Here is a 25126-nt window from a genome sequence, read left to right as displayed (position 1 = left end):
ATTGGGATATGTACGGTGGGTGATGTATGTTCGAAAGGTAGTGTGAAGTCGTTCCAGGCCCTCCAGGCGGAATATGGTTTGAATGGTAGGGAATTTTTTCGTTATCTGCAGGTCCGGCACGCCCTCGCCTCAGTCTTGACTCCTGATGAGGCCCTGCCCGAGTCTTCCCCCCTCGAAGATCGTGTCCTTGATGGGCACCTGCCTGATAGCACTATTTCCCTGATCTATAAGAAGCTGATCAATAATCGGGCGGACTTATTGGTCCGACTTCGGGAGGCTTGGGTCGGCGATGGGTTGGAACTGGACGACGAGGATTGGCAATCGGCACTCTCTTCTCCCAAGGAGGTAGCCATTCCTGCCCGTCTCCGTTTGGTTCAACTTAAAATCCTTCATCGAGTGTATGTCACTGGTCCGCGTCTGGTGACGATGGGCTTTTCCTTGGATGGGTTATGTAAGCGTGGTTGTGGGTCGAGTGCTACCTTTTTACACATTCTTTGGGAGTGCCCGGTTGTGGCGGCTTACTGGACTGCTGTGCTTGAGGTGATGACTGCTGTGACTGATGTAGCCCTGCGGCCGGAGCCTCGACGATGTCTGTTGAATGTGTGGGAGCCCACTGACTACTCTGTGGCCCAGACCAGATGGGCTACCTTGGGTTACATGATTGCGAAACGGGATATTGCGCAACTCTGGGGCGCTTCCAGGCCCCCTGAGGTCTCGAAATGGGAGGACAACATGGACTGGTCCATGTTTCGTGAGAAGACTGTTTATGTGGCCAGGGGCAGACCCAGGGCGTGGACGAAGATTTGGGGCCAGTGGAATGAATATCGTGGGGTTATCTGTACCCCTCCCCTTGTAGGCACTACTGATGTTGTCCTATCTCCCTAGGCGAGCGTTCCCGGAACCCTTTCATACTGTTTTTTTGAATTTCCGATTCTCCCCGCTGCTCCCCCCCGACCTTGTTAGAGCCTCAGGGCTCTTGCTATGTTCTCCTGATTGTAGACCATCCCCTCTGTTCTTTGGGCTGACCTTGATTACCATGCATTCGCCTTTTTAGTGTTTGTTTTTCTTTTTGTATAAAATAAAAATTCAATATGCTCTGTGATATGTTGGGAGTAATGCTTTGTGCTGCATTTGTGCCTGACCACGGGTGTACATTTCTAATTCATGCCTTGTGCCTTATTATTAGCGGCCAGCCCGTGAGGTTGTAGGCCCATTCTTGTATTTTTCTATGCTTGCTCAAATAAAGGTTTTTGAACAAAAAAAAAAAACAAAAAAAAAAAAAGAATAGCAGGCCTATTATTCTTATAGGTAAATCTACCTTCTGCATATTCTGATTTTTTGGACATTAAATATAAGTATGCGGCCTAGAGCATGTAAGTAGTAATACATCACATGGGAATGAAATTCCTGATTCGATATATAATAATACCACAGTGGGTATAGAACAAGTAAATAACTCTCCATTTAATGACCTCGAGTCTACGTGAATTCCCACATTCTACTATGTGCTTCCTTGGGGGTCAATAGTTAAGATATTTGTTAAAGTGACAGTGCATTAAAATTCCACCTATTATTAAATAGGATTACAGATTAATTCAGGCTGCCTAATGTACATATATACAAGGAAATTTTTCTGCTCATAAGACATACTGGTGCCAGCAAGATAGTTTATAGAACCATAGGTGATCAGAGGCATGTATAAAGATCCTCACTACAGTTCAGTCCCCCAGGCTGTTTACTATTTAGTTCGAGGATGTAGCGTGTTTCTAAGAGACGTAATTTCCCATCTCTATCTCCTCCCCTCCTTAAAGGTAATACAGAGTCCACCAAATAGTATTTTAAAAGATCTGAATTGCTCTGGTGATGTTTTTCAAAGTGTCTGGCCACGGGGTAAGACTGATCTTTCCCAATGATCGCTCGTAGATGTTGGAGGATGCGCTTGTGGGCGGGGAGACGAGTACTCCCAACATATTGTAAGCCACAAGGGCACAGTAGTATATATACTACATACTCGGTTTTGCATCCCAGTTTCTGTCTGATGGCAATGGGAGTATCCTGGAAAGGACTGATAAAATGGGTTTTGTTTATGCCATGTTTACAGGCTTTACAGCTCTGGCATTTCTTGAAACCTGTAATTCGTTCCCACCATTTTTTGGGAACGTCCATAGTACTACTGACAATAGCATTGCCTAGCGAAGGAGATTTCCTGAAGGTGATCTCAGGTTTATTTTTTACTAGATCTCCTATTATGGGATCCCCTTGGACCAAGTTCCAATTTCGTGAAAAGATCTTACGTATTTCAGCATGTTGTTGGCTGTATGTAACAATGGCTCTACACTGTACTTTTTCATTTATTTTACGCTGGTTCTCAGCTGAGTCATTATTTTCTGGACAGTTCCCTAAAAGTTGTTCTCGGGTCAGTCTAGTAGTTTTTGTTATGGCTTCATCCACCACTTTTCGACTGTAACCCCTCTCCAAAAAGCGTAATCTGCACTGCTCTTGAGCTAGTTTGCATTCATTTTCAGTACTGCAAATGCGCTTAATGCGCAACATCTCCCCATAGGGGATGCTGCGTATTAAATGTTGCGGATGATTGCTCGAGGCATGTAACAACGTGTTGCCGGCAGTGATTTTCCTATGCAGTCTGGTTTCTAGTTTGTTATTATGTTTATCAATGTAAACTTCTACATCTAGAAACTGTACTGAGACGTTACTTATTGTTGAAGTAAATTCCAAATTCACATCATTAATATTCAGTTTAGCAACAAATTCAACAGCACTTTCCATTGAACCACTCCAGACAAAAAACAGATCATCAATATATCTGAGGGACAGTTCTATATTCTGTTCAACGATTGTTCTGTGCTGTCCCATGAGGGTCTGCTCCTCCCATAGCCCCATGTGTAGACATGCAAAGCTAGGGGAGAAGCAAGACCCCATAGCCACCCCCCTGAGTTGTTGATAGGCCTGGCCACCAAAGGAGAAAAGGTTTTGCTGCAAACAGATTTGTAACATCCCCATAAGCATTCTGTTGTGTTCAGCATTATGCAAAGGACGTTTGTCTAGGAAAAATTGAATTGCCTTCAGGCCATCCATATGTCTTATGGAGGTATAGAGAGAACAAATGTCCAGTGTCATCAATATGTAATTCTATTTCCAGCTAAGCTTAGACAATTTACACAAAAAGTCAGTAGTACCTCTTATATAAGAGTTCAATCCTTTCACCCACTCCTGTAAAAAATAGTCAATGTACCTTGAAAGGTTTTCCGTCGCACTGCCGATCGCCGATATTATTGGCCTACTTGGTGGGACCAGGGAATCCTTGTGGACCTTCAGCAGAAGGTAGAATGTGGGTATCACCGGGAATTCCTTCTTTAGAAACTTTAGTTCGTCTAAGGTGATCAACCCACTGCTGCGCCAGCCAATAAGTTTTCCATTGAGTTCATTCCAGGCCGTTCTGATCATGGTAATGTTAGTTTTACGGTAGCAGGATGTGTCCCCTAGCTGTTTTTCTGCTTCTGCTAGATATTGGTCACGTCCCCAGAGGACACGATTGCCCCCCTTGTCCGCTTGTTTCACCACCAAACTCTCATTTGTTCTCAATTTCTTGATTAGTAAATTATAGCACTGGTTCTGTCTCGCAATGGCTTGGCTTTTTTTATTTGTGTTGATGTAAAGTTTTTTAAGGTCTTCCGCTATTAGGTCCTGGTAGATATCTAAATTGTCATGAACAGAAATTGGATTAAAGGTGGATTTGGGCTTAAACGGTGTTCGTGATGCATTACGCCCAAAATTTGGATTCGACATGGTAGAGGATATTGTCTCCCCTAGTTCATTTTGTTCATTTTGCAGTTCCCAAATTTCTTCAAAGGAGGGAGCATCCCCTGCTGATAGAGATGTGGGATTTGTATTGGATTCTATAATGGCCTTTTTATTTGGTCTAAGACGATGGAATTTGGTCAATTTGAGTTTTCTTATGAACCTGTAGGCGTCCATGCGAGTTCCTGCATAGTCAAAGGATCGCGGTGGGCAAAAGGACAATCCTAGGCTCAAGATCTTGGTTTCTTTTGGGGTTAGGACGATATTTGTTAAGTTTATTATTGAGGGGGACCCTGTTGGTTCCCCCGTTTTTTGTTCGCCCATCTCCGTTGATGCTTCTTTCTGTTTGCACCCCCATTTCTTTTTGTGGCATCGTCTCCGCTCTGCCCGTTTGCGGTTCGCCCTTGTCCTGTTTGGGAGAATTTCACTCTCGGTCATAGAGTCTCTCGTCTTGCCTCGCATAGGCGTTGTACCTCTTGTGCGGGCGTGAGTGCAATAAACCCCACCGGGGTATTCTGTTGTCCTCCGTCTGATTCGCTTCCCTCAGTGGAGCTCAGACTAATGGATGAAGTAGTGCTTATATTATTTTTTGTTGCATTTCCAGCGCTTCCAGTTCCTGATTGGCTCCCTTTGTTTTCAAATTTACGGGCAAAAGTAAAAATATGGCCATTTAAGTAGTCCAATCGGTCTCTTTCAAATTTAAACGCTTTGCGTTTTTTTATAATTTCCTCCTCCTTGGCAAGCCGAGATTCCATGTCATCTCTCATTTTCTTCATGACTACATCATTTTCTCCCAGTTCGGCTAGTTCCGATTCCACTAACTCAACCTCTTTCTGTATTTTTGCTCTGTCGCTCTCGGCAAACTCCACCAAGATTGCCATGAGTTTAGCCGAGCAATCCAGATTGGTTGCCGCCCATTTTTCGAGCATTAACGGATCGGGGCCGTCATAGCTCGGTGCAAGTGTGATTCTAAGACCACGTGGTACGCGGCCAACTTCCAGGTACATTGATAAAGACTTGTTTTCTCACCATTTGGAAATTTCTTTTTTCATAAGCTTTTCTAGTTTACGAAATAAATCACGAACATTGGGTGTGGTTGTACTCGCGGCATTGTCCAGTATTGTCGGAGCTGTCGCCCCCCCAGCCGGGGTGACGAAAACCGATAGGGCAGCCTGCTCCCTACTTCTCAACACGGTGGCAGACATGGTGATGTATGGCGTTACTACAAATACAGGAAACGAGACGAACTCCGCCACAAGAATAGTTTCTTGCACATGCACAGAGTTCGTGTATATAATGTAATATATATATTTATTTATTTAACATAATTAGCAAAATATTTATTTTACATTACATTAATTATTTAATGGTGTTGATCTATTAATATGAATATATACATTAAAAACCATATACCATATCAGTTCAGTTTCAGTTTTTAACGTCTTTATTTCGAATTTTCTTCATAAAAGACATGCATAATAATACAAAACATATAACAGAAATATTTTTACAGACAAAAAAAACCAATTTGTTTAAAAACTCAATTAAATGTACATATGAAGACGTCTATAAGAATGCTAAAACTTGATTTTATGAGGAACAATACATTAATACTGCCCAAATATGATAGATAGGCTATAGCAGACTATTTTGGGTTTTTCCACTTGAAGTACTACGAACATACCTAGTTCATATTAACCAGGCCCACCCTAGGAATTTTGCCAGCCCTATGGATAACCATTCGGCCGTGTTAGATCTCAGTATAATCAGTGCTTCTCTGCTCGCCCGGGTGTTTAATCTATTACATATTGGTTTCAGCCACTTATATCGTGGTTCGTGGTAAGCAGTACATGCGAATAAGAAATGACCTACAGATTCATTGCTTACAGAACAGCAGGGACAAAATGTGGACTCCGACTTCTGCCAACCACTAGTAAATTCCCTTAGTGGCAAAGTACCTATGCGAAACTGATGGTAAAGTTTCCTGTATAAACTTTTTGGGATAATATCCCAATAGGTCTCTGTGTGTGGAACTACTTTGTGAATCAAAAACAAGCCTGTCAGATTGGGTTTCGCCGAAAGCACGACGTGCTCTTCTTTGACCATGGACCAGAAGAGAAGTTTAAAATCTTTCTTTGATGGGAAAGTGTGGAAACCCGGCTCGGACCAAAGCAATGGAAGGCCCATTCTAGTAAGAGTGTTCTTAATAAGCTTAAACCAGGGTATTTCCCCTGCCCCTTGTTGCGCTCTTACATCCTGTATCTCCTGGGCAAACATGGCGAGTTCCGGGGTGGACCATATGCGTCTCCATAACGCCACCATCCTATATTGGGCTTGGTGTTTAATAGAATAAAAGCCCATATCCATCATGAGTGGTAGTGCTGGTGTTGAGGGGGGGAGACTGACTAAATTGCGGAAGAATTTATTTTGAATCCTATCAAGGACAGCCAGATCCACACTTCCCCATATGTCAGCCCCGTATAGTATGGCTGAACTAATTTTGGCGCTATAAATTTTAAGCGCAGGTAAAACTCTTTTGGTCAAAGAACATCGTTGCTCCTTCACTAATATAAACCATTCAATAAGACAAAAAGAAAAATCATGTAAATAATCTACACAATAAAAAAATATTTAAAAATTGCATCAGTTCTCAAACAATGTAATTTGTATTCTGTTACACACCTCCCTTTTGTAGGTAAGGTGAACAAAGTGCTCGTTATGCTGGAAAGTGAGCAGATCTACCTACTTGTACTGCTGGGTTTCTAAGTTGCATTCTATAGATAAGGTATCAACACAGCAAATGTGATGTAAGTTTGCCCGTTTGGTTTACTTACAATTACCGCTGAACTATTTATGAGAAATAACAGCACTGTGGATGTACTAATTGTATAATGCTGGTTTTCTCTTTGTAGCGCTTTTCCTTTATTGGGTCATGGCATTTGTCTCCAAAACAATCAAGTTGGTGAAGTACTGGGAGCATGACGTGGGAGTGTCCCAACTTCGGTTCTGCATTACTTTTACCATGGTCATCCTTTACGGGCTGCTCATGGCGGTGGAGATCAACGTTATTCGAGTTAGGGTAAAGTACCTTTTGTATTGCTCTTCTGTGTTTTTTGTTGTAAGGATGATCAGTTGGTAGCATGCACCTCATTTTACTGTGAACTCTTTCAAGACACAGGGGCAGATTTACAATAAGAGACGCATCCCTGCATATCTGCAGGGATACGCCACTTATTGTGCACCATGCCTACGCCACCATGGATGCACCGCATTTACAATGCGGCTCACCATGGGCCAAAAACGGCACAGTGCCGTAAAAGCGGCGCATTGCTGGAGTTGCGTCGTACGTCAATCCTTACGCCTGCTTCAAGCAGGCGCAGGGTTTTGATGCAGCTTGGGCCCAAACGTGACTGATTGTAGATTTCACTCAGCCACTTTTAGGAGGCGTTCCTGCGCCGGAACACCCACCCTCCCCCTTCCCTCTGTGCAGGAAAGCCTCCTTCTGGCACAGGGCTTTACAACGTGACGCATCTCCCAGATGCGGCACGTTGTAAGTACCCCGCACCAGGGTGCATCTTTTGCGCCACCGCTGCGTCACAAAAGTGACGCAACGGCGGTGTAAAAGGGCCACAAGGGGCTTGTAAATCTGCCCCTCAGAGTCTGGAAAACCCCACGCAAGGACTGCTGACACTCAGAAATAGAGTTTTAGTGAAACTTTAGTCAGAAACAGGCAAAATAAGTACAGATGTGACCCATTAAAAGTGCTGATAAGAAGCACAAATGTGTACGTTCATGGAAGAAATACTCAAAGCGTGAAAGTGGATGACCATTGAAGGCTCTGTCCATTTTCCTCACTGTTGCTTAATGTTTAATGTTTTTAATTTTGTCTCTAATACTGTATATCAGGGGATGACTAATTGAACCAAGTGAGAGTAAAATGTGTATTGCTAATTACAATGCGCAACATCTGACTGTAGTTTTAAAACAGACTAAAAATGCACTTTTCCCCTGCTGAAACTTCAGCCTGAATCTGTTTTCTAACCTTGGCATTAGATTTGTTACAACGGTCCACCACAATTAGATATACATTATAAAATGTGTAAAGGAAAACTACTGTTTCTAATTACTTTCAAAGATATTCTAGATTACATTTGCAATGCAAAGAAAACAAATTACATTTAAGTAAAACATTTTTAAAGGGAAATCAGTATAAAACATGTTTTAGTGATAAATAATGATAAACCTAAATATAGCACATATTATAGCTAGTTTCTGTTCTTATTCATCGGCATACCAATGAGTCAATGGAATGACTAATGCTGCGACCATGCACGTCACTGGTCAGCCTACTTCTACTTTGGACAAGCAGAGGAAGAAAAGTGATCTTTTGAATTCAGTACCATATTTGGAGTTAGAAGTCATTGTCTGAAATCCTTTAAGCTATAATACACATGCCATGGTCTTAGTAAGTGGCGGCTGGTGACTCTTGAATGTGGTAAGCATAACATTTGTTTCTGACTTTCAAGGTTGAGAGAGTGACCAGCACATGAGGGGTTGGAAGTGGTGGGTGATTCAAAATCTAAAGTTTGAGAAGGCAAATCTGATTAGAGAAAATGATGGCATTTGGCACAGTCAAAGTCAGTAGGAGAAGCAAATGTAAGCATGTGGTACCAAGTCGTGATGGTGCAGAGGAGAAACATTCCTAACAGAAAGAAGCTCTTGCCTCCACTGCCAGGAGTTGTACCCTTGACTTGGAGGGGCTTGCTACACGAAAGGCTGTATACCTTGCGCTTGTGCTACGGTAACTGGTTACGCTAAGCAGGGCGGAAATGTGATGCCCTGGAAAAGCACTGCGCCCTGTATGCAGTTAAAAGGTAATGTGCAGCAATAATAAAGCCTGTAATAAAATAGGCTTACTGCCACAATAACACATTTGTAGGATTCTTTTCACTTGAAACATTACAAAATGTAATAGCTGCTGTAATATGTTGACACTCAACACCGCTCCCCCTAGTTGTGTCGTGGGGTTAGGGGGCGCGAAAGCCACAGTTTCCAGCACTAGAAAAGAAAGCTGCACACGCAACAAGAGCAGTGTGCATCCACTTGTGGGGCGCACGCATCAATCGAAGGCCATCCACCCAATGCCCTGTCACATAGGGATCCTCCACCAGCATGTCCACCCCAAGGCAGTGGAAGCAATTGTATGGAAGGTCCTACCGAACGAGTAGCCCGTGAAAAATTGCACCCCTGTAAAGCAGCAGAAACGGAAGGGCCACAGCGCTGTACGTTTGCAGTTTAAACTCACGTTTATGAGGCTGCAACAGTGACTGGAAAGGAAAGTCTTCATGACAGACACAGCTAATGGTCAGGGCCAGCACACTCCCCAGCAGCTCTGCCCTACTTATCACCACGCCAGCACTGAGACCTTCGGCTGAGCTGACTTCGTGCCAGCAGCCCGTCTCTAGCGCCTCAGGTCGCCTGTGTGCCATCCGTAATCTCCCGCTCCCTCTGACCAATCCCTCTTAATCTGTGTTCTTGCCTTCTGCTATTTTAATTTAATTACTGTCCCCTCGCTACTATCTACCTTAATTATTTAATGTCTAATTTAATGATTGTCCCCTCGCCACTATCTACTTTTTCCCCCACGCTACTGCTTATGGCGACCGCTGGCGCTTCGAAGGCACGCCTAAGGCAAGCTCGTCTGCGCCCGTCCGTGCCTGGACTGCGTCCAGCACCAGACTCCCTGGCCCTCACGTGCGCCACAACACCCGACGCCGATATGACTCCAACACCCTCCACGCACTCAATGCCGGCCGACCCTCCACCTGCTTCCAGGCCACCCCGAAGATCACCCACGGACCCTTCACCTGCTGAAACCGCAGCTGCACCAGCGAGCGCACACCGGCACGTCCTGCCCATCCCACCAAAGCAAACCACAACACCCGCTTAGTCCACAAGCACGCCGTCGAACTCTGGGACCTTCTCAATTCATCCTCCCCGGATGTCGCCTTCCTGACGGAGACCTTAATGAACGCCTTCTCGGCACCCGACATAGCCATAGCCATCCTGGACAGCTACAAGATCACCCGCAGGGACTAAAACTACAAACCAGGAGGAGGAATCGCCTTCGTCCACAGGAACACCATCAGAATCTCAACCAACACCGAAGACTCCCTCAGCATGCCCGAACACCTACACTTCCAGATCCACATTGATCAAAACACCACCCTCAGAGGAACCCTTGTCTACAGACACCCAGGACCCCGACCACAGTTCAGCGACTCATCAGCATGCAATCCCTCACCTCCACAGACTACATCCTCCTCGGAGACCTGAACTTCCACCTCGAGAATGCCGACGGCAGCAACTCCACAACCCTGACCGACAACCTAGCCAACCTCGGACTCAAACAGCTCATCTCAACACCCACCCACTCCGCCGGACACACGCTCGACCCCATCTTCTCCGCCAGCAACCACATCACCTTCAGCCACACGACCGAAATCCACTGGACCGACCACCACTGTACCCACTTCTCCTTCGAAAAAAACACTGCGCACTTCCTACCTCACCAAATCCCACACCACAGCTGGAACAAAGTCATCGAAGACCAGCTCCTCACCACCCTCGCCCGAGACCCTCCACCCGAGTCCTCTGACACCAACGCAGCAGCCCACGACTTCAGACAATGGATCGACAACTGCGCCAACACCCTCCCTCCTATCAGGAAACTCTCCAACAGGCACATCGACAAGAGAGCCATCTGGTTCAACACCGACCTCCAGACTTCCAAACTAACCTGCTGAAGAATCGAGAAGCAGTGGCGTCAATACCAGACACCAGACAACCATGCAGTCCTCAAGAAAGCCTGACGAAAGCACCACCAAATCATCAGATCCGCCAAAAGGACCTCTTTCAAGGAACGCATCGACAACAACGCACACAACAGAAAAGAGCTCTTTAGCATAGTGAAAGAACTCGCCTCCCCAGCTCCAGCACGTACGACATCCCGCCGTCGCAAGAACTCTGCGACTTCCTGGCCACCTTCTTCCACCGCAAGATCGCAGACATCCAGGACAGCTTTGACACCCATTCACCGACAACAGACGCCGACACCCCGACCCAACACCCACCAAATACACCGACCTCCTGCTCTCCTGGAACCATGACCCCTGCCCCCACCATGTCTTCAGCAAATCAAGCCTCATCCTCACACCCCAACTCCGAAAGATCATCAACAGCCCCTGCGAGACAGCCACCTTTCTGGAGAGCTATAAACGCACCGAGATCAACGCCCTTCTCAAGAAACCCAAGGCGAACCCAAAGAACCTCAAGAACTTCCGACCCATCTCCCTGCTCCCATCCGGGTGAAAGTCATTGAGAAGACCCGCAACAGACAACTAACCCACTTCCTGGAGGAGAACAACATCCTGGACCCCTCCCAATCCGACTTCCGCAGCAATCACAGCACCGAAAGCACCCTCATCGCCGCCACCGATGACATTAGGACCCTGTTGGACAATGGCGAAACCGCGGCCCTCATCCTCCTGGACCTCTCGGCTGCCTTCGACACCATCTGCAACCACACCGTCTGCAACCACACCCTACGCAAACACCTCCATGACGCAGGGATCTGTGACAAAACCCTGAACAGGATCACCTCCTTCCTCACTGGCAGAACCCAGAGAGTCCGTCTCCCCCCATTCAGATCCAAAGCTACCACGATCACCTGCGGCGCACCCCAAGGATGATCCCTCAGCCCGACCCTTTTCAACATCTACATGGCCTCCCCTAACACCCACCAACCATGCACGCAACCTGGGTTTCATCCTCGACTCAAAGCTCTCCATGACCCAGCAAGTCAACTCTGTCTCCTCCTCTTGTTTCAACACCCTACACGTGCTCCACAAGATCTACCAATGGATCCCCACCGAAACCAGAAGGACAGTCACCCAAGCCCTCGTCAGCAGCAGGCTGGACTACGGCAATGCCCTCTACACGGGTACCACGGCCAAACTCCAGAAAAGACTACAACGCTTTCAAAACGCATCTGCACGCCTCATCCTCAGAATCCCTTGCCACAGCCACATCAACGCCCACCTGCACTGGCTCCCGGTCAACAAGAGGATCCCCTTCAAGCTCCTTACCCAGGCCCACAAAGCACTCCACAGCGCCAGACCAGCATACCTCAATGAACGACTCACATTCTACACCCTGAACTGCCAGCTTCGCTCCGCTGACCTCGCCCTCGCCACCGTCCCACGCATCCTCCGAACAACCACCAGCTGCAGATCATTCTCCCACCTCGCCGCCAAGACATGGGACACCCTCCGGATCCACCTGCAACTGACTCAGGACCTGCTGACCTTCAGGAGACTTCTTAAGATCTGGCTGTTCAATCAGTAGCTGCTTCACCCCACCCCTCCAGCAACTTGAGACTCTCAGGGGTGAGTAGCGTGCTCTATAAATGTTTTGATTGATTGATTGATTGAATAAGGGCTCCTTCCTCAATTGACCAGTATCGCAGCACATCCAAGAGCTTGGACAAGGGCAATCCCTCTCTACACATTAATGGCTGCCTCTTGTTCCGCAAGAAAGCCTATTTGTGTGTTCCCGATATATCTTTGCCACAGAACTGGCAAACCAGGGCATATTCCCTTACAAATACAAGGCTTAACTCACTCCCAAACCTACCACAGTTAATATCTGCTGAAAGTAATTCTTCGTGCCATTCTGCTTCTGCCGAGGCTGCCCACTGCTCCGACAGGGCTTGCACAGAGCAGTAGTATTGGATCGTTTGCTGGGCGCTGCTATAGGGGTACAGTATGCGGCCGCCCGCTATTGTTCCTAAGTTGTGTGGATCTCTACCACCTGGCACCTGCTGCACAGTCAGGGTTCGTTTCTGGACAAGCTGTCGCCACTCCAACTAAGTGGTGATCTGCAATGCCACCGAGCTAGGTACTTAGTCATGCCAACTACACATTTGCCGGTGCGACTGAAGATAACTTCGGTCCCAGATAGCTTTCCATTTCCAGGGGCAAGAATGTAGGTATACATGTTAGGTCAATTATTACCCTTTTTACCATCGGAACAAACTGGCTGTGCCCCCACTGGCAAAGCCGGAAATGCGTTCCCCTGGCAGCCGCTGTATTAGTGGTAAACTATTACCCCTGTTTTCAAGGAGCAAGCTGGTTTGTGTCCACACTGGCAGAGTGCCATGGCAACTGCTGCACAACTGGACTTCTGACCCCACAGAAGGAGTGCTTGTCCCTCAACCTATGCATGCCACATTAACCTTCCTAAGGGGTCCCACGAGAGGAGCCCGGGACCAGCACGCACTCCAAAATGGCCACAGCATGTGAAACGTCACATAACCCTAGCCCCGCCGGGCGAAACCCAGGGTATGCTAAGCATCCGGTCGCTACGACTATACTGCCAGTCTGCCAGCAGCCACCGGGCAAGGTGGGGACCAGATAGCAAGAGCCCCCAGGACCCCATCTGAGCGGCCCTGCCAACCGTCCGTGCCTCACTGTAGGCCCCCGCGGGCCAAGGTCCATCGCGGGCAGCACCTGGACGCCCTCCGCCTTCATGTTGCCCGTCCCCGACACCACACGGCAAGCACCCAAGTGCCAAAGACTGCTCCCTCCACTCCGCCCATGCCCTCAGCTCCTCCGCACCGATCCGGCAGGAAAGGGACTATACTTTCTAAACGTGCTGGTTGGAGAAAGGGAAGGTATACAGTCGCTACCTCGGCACAGCGGGCTCAATTGCAACCCAGGAAGGAGGGGGGTGCAACGCGGCTCCCTGTTCCCCCCCTCCTCCCCCAACTCATCAGTGCCCCAGGCCCAGGAATCCCCAAACCGGGCCAGATGTATTACCGGCTAGACACACAGGGGACCCATTGGTGCCGATGCCGAGGGTCAGCTGCCCTCTGCCGTTTGGCAAGCCTGCCGAGAGATCCCACTCGCCTGCACTAGGCCTCCTCTACGGATGCCTCGTGGGGCCCCTATCGGTCGGGCCCACTCACTCGCTGCCCCCAATACCTGCGAGTGGGGAGGCCGTGCTGATGTAGGAAATGACCCCCGCAAGTTAGGACGTGACCTCGACGACAGCCGGGCAGGCCTGCTTGGCTTCTGCCTGCGGGACACACACCCCTCCTGCCTGACCCCCGTCCCACTCCCCGCAGCCCTACCAGTACCGACAGGAGCGGACCTGGCGGGGGCCAGACTGGGTACAAACTTGGGACGGGGTCCATCCCGGGCGTGGGCCGTGTGGTGGGACCCCACCGGGGTGGTGGCAACTAACTTTGTTGTCCCTCCGACCTTGGCAGCAGTCAGCACGACCAAAACTGTGTCAGGGTTGGGAACAAAGAGGACGGCATGGCTGGTGCAACAGAGGAAGCCACGAGGGGCGGGGGAGGCATATATACCCTTCCCCTACCTCGGCGCACCGGATGTGATGCCCATATGGTGCCCGGTGAGCGGACTCTACAGAAGCCCAACCACTAGAGAGGGGTGAGCTGGTGCAAAAATGGCACTAAAGGGCCGCCCTTTTGGAATGGCCCCCTGCGGGACAGCCGCATATCATTTGGTGGTTTGTGCATGTGCTGGTAATTGTAATACAGGGATCTCTCTGTTTCCTTGATGGTGGAATGCTTCGAAATTCTGCTTGTGGGCACTTGCACGTTGTGCTTATGTAGTGCAGTGTAAACGTGACAGCTGTTTTAATGCAAAACTTGGGGGAGGCTACAGGAGCATTGGGTGATCCAATCTTCACTTGATTGTCGCGTAAACCTACTGACTTCACAGTAGGTTATTGTTTAACTCATGTCACGTACTCAACATACACGAGGTAAGAATAACACAGTTTGAGGAAGGAATCTTGCTCTTCTGTATTTTTTTCATTTTATATAGTGCGTGTTCGACCTGATTGAATTGGAGCACTTTACACGAGCGTTAGTAAGACTGCATATGGTCAGATTAATCTTTTTAGACCTAGGGATATTAGATTATTTTGTACAGAATCACACGATGTTGAACCAATGGCGACGTAGAGTCAGCAACCCTGGCCATAAGGACACATCCTCTTCCTTCAATCTTGTAGCTGAATTTTAGGGACCTTATTAGAGGCCCACTGTCCTTGCCAAATAATCCATCGGCCCCCGTACTCGCACCGTGAGTCAGAAGCACAGTCACTCATGCACATGTCAGAGCCAGTCAGCCCTGGCCCTGCTGCATGGTAAGCTCTCTTCCCTTTGAGTGTCTGCAGCACTGCACAGGATACCAGGCTCTACTCTGTGATTTGTAGGTGTTAAAAGAGCAGTATCAGCCCTGGTGTGCTCCATGTTGTAATCGGTTAAAAGGAAGGCAGCCAGCCATGCACTAGACAAATGGAGGGCCAGTACAGACTGGGCAGATGGAAAAGGCAGGCACTGAAAACCGATAAGGACACACCAAATTTGAGGTGTGCTGGCTGCTGCCCTCCACGCTCCAAAAGAAGAAAAAAGTGAGGCTTCAAAAGCTTCCCCGTCCAACCCCTGTGACTCCTGAGCAAATCAAGACACTGTTCCTTTACTGTAAACCGCATGAAAGCAGCGCAAGGATTGGATGGGTCAGGGGCTGCCAATGCTCTTTAGGAGACTTGGGGGCTGAGGATGTTATCACCCCGGCTCCTAGCACTGCAGGTAGGCAAGGGTTTATTTTATTTTATTTTATTTTATTTTTGGAGTTTTATAGAGCGCGAACCAGACCCAAGTTAGGGTATCAGAGCGCTTTACATGAGGCGTAAGGTGAAACATTCAAAGGGGAACATTGCATACAAAGAAACAATGAGTAATAACATTGAGAAAACTTGTTCTGAAAAACAATAACAGACCGTTCATGTTCGTGTTGGTCAACAGTTCTCGTGGCCGCCATGAGAAGAATGTTCTGGGCCCAAACAGCACAGTTTAGGTTCATGAAGGTCTTAATTAAACGGACAAGCGAGTCAATCGTAAATCTCAAGCTGGTCAGAGCAAGACACCGGTCCAATCTCACACACGCACTTCACCCCATGGAGGACCAGCGCTGTGTCACACTCAACCACCATTTAAGCTCCATCCATCCTCTCCCACCCACGCCTGACTCCGCCTGTCCTCACCTGACTCAACAAAATGGCAAACTTTGCCCAGACCATGCCGTGGTTATTAAACAATGCAATCAGATGGTAAAAGTATTTATAACATTTCATATGGGGCCCGGGGTTAGGGGTACAAAGCCACGATTCCCCCATAAAGAAACCACCGCTGCTAGGCACATTGAGTGACCTTGAATGACTTACAGGGGTAACCTATATTTTACTAGAAAGTGTCTCACCTTTGACACTATGAATAAATAAGGAAAATACCTCAGGAACATATGAGGTACACATTTCACACCAATTAGGTTGTAAAACAACCACCATTTAATACATCTTTAAAAAGAAAATTTGAATTCTGTCACAGTTTAAACAAACATTTGCAATGCAATTGGTCTCGCCTTTGGGGCCTGATATGTATTTAGCTATGCAGCACATTAGCCTGGGTGGTAAAACATCTTCTCTTGTGTACGTTTACAAGTTTGCAATTCTGCACTATTCACAAAATCATTAAAGGGAATTATCTGTACCAGTGCGGTGTTTCCCCACATAAAAAGACCTATCTGTTTATGTGAGGAGACTCTGCACTCAATGATACCACTGATTAATACCTTCGTGGATAGCAAACAATTGTTATTTTATACAAAAGTGTACGTTTGCTTTTGTGAATTATGCTCTTTCTGTCATTTGGGATAGGGTTCAAAGTGGGAGGTATTTCATCTCTGGGTAGCCCTTTGCTGAGCAGCACATGCTGGCATGACCCAATCATGCGGAGGCAGGGATAGGGGGGCTGGTTTGAACATTTTGGTTTTCAGTCCAGCCCCGGCCACTCATGCTGGGCTCCTTGAATCCTTGAAGACGTAGCTCTTTTATAAAATGCATGACTGAAAACTATGGGGCATATTATCAAGGACCAGTGATAAAATTATCGCCGTTTTATCGGCAGGAAACTGCCGATAAAACGGCGATAATGGGCTTGTTAATACGCCCTTGTTAATTCCCATGGAAGCCCATGTTAACACCATCACATGGGCTTCTATGGGAATTAACAAGGGCGTATTATCAAGCCCATTATCACCGTTTTATCTGCAGTTTCCTGCCGATAATACAGCGATAATTTAATAATAATAATAATCCACATTTGTAAAGGGCACAATCACCCGTAAGGGTCTCTAGGCACTGGGGGGCATCGGGAAGATTAAGCGAGCTATTGCCCAGAGTCACATGGTGCTGGGCTAACCTGCCGCCGGAGCCGGGGATCGGACCCTGATCCCCAGATTCCAGCGTCAGTCGCCCTGGCCGCGGCGCCACACCTCTCCTTTTTTATCACTGGTTATCACTGGTTCTTGATAAAATGCCCCTATATTTCTTGGCTTTTTTGCCTTTTCATGTGCAGTGAAGACAGCAGTCACCAAGATTTTGCAAGGTGCCAAGTGACAACATTTACACACTGATTCACAATGCTCAGGGAATGTGAGACTTTCTCCAGTGTATTCGAGGACTGGAGGTAGAATAGTGGATTAGCCTTCCGGACTATTTTAATCCGTTCTCCTCATTGCGGTCCCTACAAAATGATGACTAGTATTAGTGTTCGGGCACCTGTGTAGTTCTTCAGCCAGGACCTTGACAAATGGGCAAGTGTTATTGGGCACCAGGCCCTTCTCTATCCAGGACCCACAAATGCCACCTAGCGTTAGTCCCCTGAAACACTCACTTCTGACATTCATTAGAGCAGATGGTGACCTACTGCTTTAGGGGGCAGATGTAGGTAAAATAGATTTACCGATTCTTAATTACCGAATTTTACCGATTCGGTCATTAATAATCGGTAAATCTGAGGGGTGGATATGTAGGTATTCCAGATGTGCTGGATTAACGAATCGGAAAAATTCGGTATTTACCGATTCGGTAAATACCGAATCGGTAATGCCCATTCATTCCTATGGGCTTTGAAGCCCATAGGAATGAATGGGCATTACCGATTCGGTATTTACCGAATCGGTAAATACCGATTTTCACAAGGGTGGCGGGGGTGTCACTTTGACACCCTCTGGCCCCCCCAAAACAGGCTCGGGTGCCATGTGGCAGGCATACATGCCCTAAGGGCAGATCTGCCTGTCACATGGCATAGGTGTGCATGCACACATGTGCATGCACACCGGAATCGGTATTTTACCATCAAATTGGATTTGATGGTAAAATACCGATTCGGTAAGGCCTCTGGGACTCAGAAGAGTCCCACCTACATCTGGGTGCCTCAGATTCGGTAAATTTACCAAATTTTTATTTTACCGAATTGGTAAAATTACCGAATCGGTAATTTTACCGAATCGGTAAAAAAATGCCCCCTACATACCTGTCACCCATTTACCGATCGGTAACGGCCAAAATCGGCCGTTACCGGTCGGTAAATGGCCTGAAACGGCCACCTACATCTGGCCCTAAATGTACTGTATGAAGACGGTGAAACTAGGAGTGTTAAGTAAAGTCCAAATCAAAAAATATCATATAAGCTTTCAAACCGAAAAGCACAATTATAATACATCAAAAATGTGTTAACATTAATCGACAATTTTAGTGGAGCAATTTTCAAAATGATCTGTTAGGCAAGATATAGATTTTTTTCGGTTATCACATGTTGGGTTATATCATTGTAGGTGTCTGCTATAATCCACAAGCCTCATAGAAACCTAGCATCACGCGACTGCTGTGAGACCCAAGGAGGATGCGACAGTGTATTAGTCTGTAAAGGGACAACTGTTCCTCCTCAGACCACCACAAACACAAACTTACAATCAAAAGCTCGCCTCGCTGCGTTTGCATTGAAAACGGCCATAAATAAAAGCTGTAGTTAATGATTGTTATTATAAAATATAACCGAACTATTGGCAACTCCAAGGTTACATGGAGTACACTATATTTATTGTTTTTATAGTGTTTCTATCAAACAGTCTATACCACTAAGAAGCAACTTCTAAACGCTGAGTATACAATGTGTGTGTCCAATCAAATATTACTTTGAATGGTGATTCATATTACCAAACTATGTTCCAAATGGGCCAAAGAAAATGCTTAAGTGTAATTGAGTAGTAATTTGTTTAAGTCGTTCAGTGCCTTCGTTGGGCTTTACCAATTAAATGCCGCGCCTAAATAGCATTCACAAATAATATTTAAGCTGCTTTCTATAGGACCATAGATTGTCTCGTATAAATCTACCCAGAAGAGAAGAGCAGGTTACCATGAACAGGAGCCCGGTATTGATTTCTTGCGGGCAGTGAAGGATCCCCCTTCTATTTGGCTGCTGTCCAAGCCACTCTAACAGCTGGATTCAAAATGCACTATTTACAGCAAGAGCATTGTCAAGTGGTCAACAAGTATTCGAACAATTCACTATTCAAATGGCACTCTGCAACACTACCGCTGATTTGATAAACACCCTGCCTCGGCGACTGAGGCCAGGATAAAATGTTAATTTTTCGAGAGGTTTTATATTCACATATTTAATTAGGCTTGATTTGCACAACTATCAAACATATATTACCTCCTGGCACGCGCCCTACTATGACTGCGCTACAATGGCGGCGCACCATAAAATCAAAGCATACATGGTTTGTAAGCCTGATTTCCTCTCTGATAAATGTTTGATACGAAATCACTTTGAAGTGAAGCTAGACTTGTTGGATCTCTTTCTGCCGCCGTTCACAGATTTCAAAGATCGCATTGGCCAAATCCATTCTGCGGTCCCTTCTTATTAACATTTCAAAGATGGCCTTCAAGGTACTCAAAGGGGACAGATAAGCTGCAGAAAGAAGTGCGCAGGTCTTTGAAGTGCACAGTACCCTTAAGAGGAATCCGCTGAGAGAGTCAATTAATGGCAGTAGTGAAGTTCAGAGTGCTTTGAAGTCTGTTTTGTGCTAGGGATAGTGAGAATGGTGGGAGCCTGATGGGTGCTTACGGTGGGTACACAAAGCACTGCCGACCCGGTTTGGTTTTCGACCGATATTTAATAGAAGGGCCGGAGCAGGGGGCATCATGGCTGGTTGGTGTTGCAAAGAATGTTCCCATCAGCGCTCGGCGAGTAAACAAAAGCTGACCATCCTCGCACTTTATTGAGAGCCTTACCTAATACTCCCCACCTCCCAGCTCTCTGACAGCAACAAAGCTGTGGCGAGGAGCGAGGTCCACCCAATATCTTTCCATCCGTCCTCGCGGCCGTCTGCAGCGCAGGGAAAAGGAATGTGTCTGAGTAGGATTGGGCAAAGTCCATAATAAGCAACTTGCCCCCTGCATTAATCGCACAATCCCATGTACAACTTATTCTCGAGAGGAAAAATAACTATTTACTTTAAAATCACCACCTCATGGCAAATTTCAGCATGCTTGTTTGGCGGGCATGCGTACGACGATGTAAAGCATCGCGCACATGTGAGAGTCTGGACAGGTCAGGCAAAAAAGAGTGCGCATTCACTGAGCCAATCAGAGAAGAAAACAAACATTTACAAATGCAATAGGACTTGTATTTACGCGAGACCTATTGCATTGCAAATAAAAGTGCGGGCGTTTAAAAAGGCACGAACAGGAGTGGGTGGGGGGGTGGTGGTGGGCTGAGAACTTATGGACTGCGGGAGGTAACGGGGGAGGAGGGTAGCAAAAGAGTTTTAAAAGTAAAGGGGCCGATAGCCATGACGACATGGCCGTCAGGAGGAGGGACTAATAATCCGAAAACGAATCAAAATGCAGCATTTATGATTGAAGCTAATAAAAAATATGGCCAGAAAGTCGGCGGAGCTTCCCCCGCTATACTGTATACAGCATCTCTTGACAAGACAGCACATGCGCTGCCTAGGCGAGACCTAAAAATGAACAAAGGAAGATAAATAAATGCTTAATTCACAAAAATGCAGAAACAGTTGTGAAAGAGATGTAAAGGAGAACCTAATAACCCAGCCAGAAGGGAATAAAGAGTCTGACATTGTGAAATTAGTAGAACCCAAAGGGCCCCCATTCCTTGAAGGTCAGTCACACCATTTGGTGTTTGATTAATGGAATTTGACCAATATGTCTGCGGACAGTGGTTCCCTTTCGACTTCTGAGAATTCCTACTAAATCACTACAGGAAGCCATGGACTCAAATCATTCAGAAATCCTCCATTTTCATTTTTCACACACCACCGTTTTTTTCTTCTGCACCCTCTTTTCACTCTCCTTCTGCACATACTTCCTGGCACGTTACCCTCATCATCACCCCCTCCCGACACACGCACACACACACACACAACCGAACACAGCACACCCATCATTCAACTCCAAACACATTGGTCCTGTCAATATTTCGGCAGCTTTGTACTTCCTTCACACACTTTTACCTACAATGACATTTACATTTGGCACATGCCACCCTGATCTGTGAACTCTGCCGAGAGCCCAAGGATCAACCAATCTAAACATCTTAATGACCCACTTATAGAAACTGTGAGAAACTCGCACCATCTTCTGCCTCGATTCCAAAATTCTTAATAATTTCCTGTTAGGACCACTGACCCACAACCTGAACTCTAGGAAATACTTACGACTGACCCAGGCCACAACACCCACAGTACAAGATTAATATACAGTATGAAAAAAACCGCAGGAAAACAATCTGTTAGGAAAAAGGCTCATAGGAAAGCAAACTAAGTAAAACGTGAGAAATGTAAACACAAGCTTTCTCACTGACATGGATTATCTCATGTTGGTTAAGTATTACTGTTGACCTTTGACCGGAGTTTACCCAGAAAGCTTGGGATAGCTAGGAACTCTAGCCCGCGGTCCCTCTGAGAGTGTGCTGTGGATTCCTGGTGGGCCACGGTTCACAGGTCAAAAATCGCAGTCTTAGTTATGAGATGTTTTTGAAAGTGTGGTCTTTAGAATTATCAGTGATATTTTTGCGATGAGAAATGTTCGTTGTAATATAATGTGTAGTGCTTAGTGCATGTTGATAGATTCAAATTCAAATTAGATAATTTTATTTTATACTATTTAGAACCGCTAAACAAAAAATGAAAACATGTGACTTGGAGAGGAGTTAACGAAAGACAATCGACAAGACTGAGTAAATCAAGTATGGATTGCACAAATAAACTTCAACACATTATCTTTCACATTAGGGCTTTGGGGGGGGCGGCCGACCAGCGGGAGGCCTGTCACCCCCGGGAGGTTTTGAGGCCGGGGGGGGGGGGTGGGGGGTGGGGTAGTGCCAGCACCGTACGAGGGCTGGTTTGGGCTGGTTTTGGTAGCCTGTGGCTGGGTTGGGCTAATTTTGGGCTGCTTTTTGGCGGGTTGCCTTTATAGCCAGCCATTTTGCGTCACAGGCCACCATTTCGGTGGAGAGTGTCACAGCAGCCGGGCTGGGGGTGGCAGATCAAATTATTTTAAGGGTGGTCGCGTCGCGTGGGGGGCATGGTCATCTTTCGTTGTCCACGGGAGGGGCCAGGGGGCCTGTAAGTGCTGGGAGGCGTGGTTGTCGGTGGAGGGAGGAGAAGAGGCTGGCGGCGCGCGACGACAACCCGCGGGCCCTGGAGGGCCGGTGGGGTGAGGCTGCTGCGGCGCGCCGCTGGCGCTGCTGAGGCGGCCGGATTAGCAGTGGTGCTGCCGCGTGCAAGCCCAGGTGAGAGGGGGTTGGGGTGGGGGGCATCGCAGGGCCTGGCGAGAGCGGTGCGGGCGGGACACGGCCGCGGAGTGGGGCAAGTGGGAGGGGGCGAGGCATCGCGGGTGGCGACGGCTGCGCATAGGCGGAGGGGGGCGCTGCACGGGCAACACTGCCTGGTACGTTGGGTCTGTCCTGGTGCCGTATGCGGCGCCTACGGTTTACTATGGTCTCGGGGGTACGTGATAGCAGGCATGTTGTTACGGACAGTGCCAGCGGAGCTAGCGCCTACATGGGGCAGCTTCTACTTGTGCTTGGCGTGAGGATGCGCAGCTAGGTACGACGGAGATAAGCACGTGTATAATCCTATTCTGCCTGGCTCTTAAAAGACGAGCTCGCAGCTGCACGTCCCACAGGGCGCAGTTATCAGGTGCACATGGGAAGGAGGGGATTAAGTTGCCACTCCGGAGCTGGCACAAAATAGGGGCCGATAAGGAGGGGGAGGGCTGGGGCAGTTGTTGCGAGCCTGGGGGGGGGGGAGCAGTTTTGCGCCGCAGTACGAATGGGGGACGGGTTGGGGGGAGGAGGGGGACCGTGTGTGGGTGGGGAGGACTGCGAGGGGGGGATGTTCAGCGGCAGCTGGGTAGGTGGGGAGGGTGGGAGGGCTTTTGGGAGCGGGGGGTGTTGCTCCCCCGGCTGGCTGAACCAAACCTCTTGTGCTGGACAGGGACACTGAGATAGGTGCTCGGAGGGCAGCATGCGGCCCCACTCGACCGAGGGGATGGGCCGGCTCTGCCTGTACGGGCGGCCGCGCTCCCACGAGGGACCATGCTTGGAAGCGCGAGGGGAAGCAGGGCGGTGTGCCCCCCCCGAAGGGTCGGCACGGCCGCCGGGGGTCGGGGATGGAGTGGAGCAGCGTGGTCAGATGCAGAATTTTACTTACTATTTATGCATTGGGATGGCACAGACTTACTGGAAGGTGTTGGAGCACTTCACGATAGGGACGGACCTGATACAACGAATGAGAGAAGCAATGTTACGGTATATGAGGTGGACACTCAGGTGCAAACAAAATGCAAGTTGGCAGACTGTGCAGTACAGGAGGAAAGGGACTTGTGTGCGGGGAGAAGCAATGTTACGGTATATGAGGTGGACACTCAGGTACAAACAAAATGCAAGTTGGCAAACTGTGCAGTACGGGAGGAAAGGGACTTGTGTGCAGCGGAAAAGGGGCAAGCAGCCAGGAGAGACATGATACTGCGAACAATGGAGGACACTCGAACACCAGAGCACCGGTTGCGTGGGGAAATGGGGGGTAGCGGACAGAGTGTTGCATGGGACCGGTGGCATGTGCGTGTTCCTGGGAGTGCCAATCACAGGTGGAAGGGTGTTATGCATTTATGGCAACCACACGGACCACACGTACACATCGGGTCAGCACTGTCAAGGCCACGGAGAATGTAAATTTGGAAGACAAGGTCTGCCTGCAGGTATGGTGGGGGGGCAGGCATTGCATTTGGAAGCATCTGGAAGGGGGAACACTAGGAGGTCAATTTTGTCAGTCAGGGAGGAGTGGTGGTACGAGGCGGAGGCAGAAGGGGTGCCACTTGCTAATTGCGTTGCCCGGACAGGTTGGGCTGTCGACGTTCATTCACTGTAAGGGGGAGTTGCAGGCTGTGGGGTCTGCGCTTTGGGGTTGGGCTGGCGCCTCCAGAGAGTTTCAGCTTTCGCATCTTTGTGAGGGGAGGGGGAGTGCGGGGCTTGGTGAGGGGGGCAGTCTTGGAAATGGACCCTGCAACGAGGGGAAACCAGCGGGGGTGGATAACGGGGTCGCTTTCTGTGGCCCCAACAGCATGTGGCCGCCGTTGTTGGCAAGCAGGCTTGTCAGTTGCATTACCTGGGAGGGTGGATGGTTTGGAGTAGGGTAAGACTCCAGGGGCACCAAGTTTGTAATGTCGGGCTCCGGGAAGAAACAATGAACCTCACAGTGGAGGCGCAATTGGTAGCGTGCGGGCGTTGCAATGGGGTTATTGGGACGGTAGATGGCGTTGTGGATCGAGTATGACTCCAAGGGAGTTTTTGCTGCCGATGAGGTGGGGTTTTTTCTTGTTGTGTTTTTCTTGGACCACCCATTACTGGACCGGGGGAGGTGGAAGTAGGGCGGAGCAGAGGAGGAGAGGAGAGGTGGCAGAGCTGGACTGGGGGACTTGCGGTGGTTGTGTCGGCAGGAGGCGGGTTTGAAGGGGTCGGAGCCCAAAAAGAGGGAGGGGCGAGGGGATGTGTGGAAGGAGGGGCCCGCTGCGGGGCAGGGGCCTTGAGGCCTCCGGGCTTCGTGGAGCATGCGGAGGAAGAGGAGGAGAGGCGGGAAGCGGGTGGGGGGGGAGCTGAGTAGCGGTTAGTAGGGTTTTTCAGGTGTGCCCACGGATAGGAACGCCGGAAGGACTGGACCACGGGGACAATCGGGATGGGGCAGGTTAGCCAGTCAATACCAGGACATGTTTTACCCGTTCCCCTTCCAATTGTAAGGGATTAGTATTGCTTTTCCTTCGGTATTCATTCTCGTCCTGT

At 48.2% G+C, this 25126-nt stretch overlaps 1 protein-coding gene across 6 annotated transcripts in view; it reads left to right on the top strand.

The window, feature by feature from the left end:
• ABCC9 (ATP binding cassette subfamily C member 9) overlaps positions 1 to 25126 on the top strand; it is a 1243587-nt gene that overhangs the window by 311235 nt on the left and 907226 nt on the right. For all 6 annotated transcript variants that reach the window (XM_078674078.1, XM_078674076.1, XM_078674073.1 and 3 more), the window contains exon 5: positions 6732 to 6898. In XM_078674078.1, the coding sequence (XP_078530204.1) occupies positions 6732 to 6898 (167 nt within the window). The remainder of the gene's footprint in view (positions 1 to 6731; positions 6899 to 25126) is intronic.

This window comes from Lissotriton helveticus, chromosome 1_1 (genome assembly GCF_964261635.1).
Source record: "Lissotriton helveticus chromosome 1_1, aLisHel1.1, whole genome shotgun sequence".
NCBI lineage: Eukaryota > Metazoa > Chordata > Amphibia > Caudata > Salamandridae > Lissotriton > Lissotriton helveticus.
Note: the sequence above shows the minus strand (reverse complement) of the source record. Positions and strands in the feature narration are given on the sequence as shown.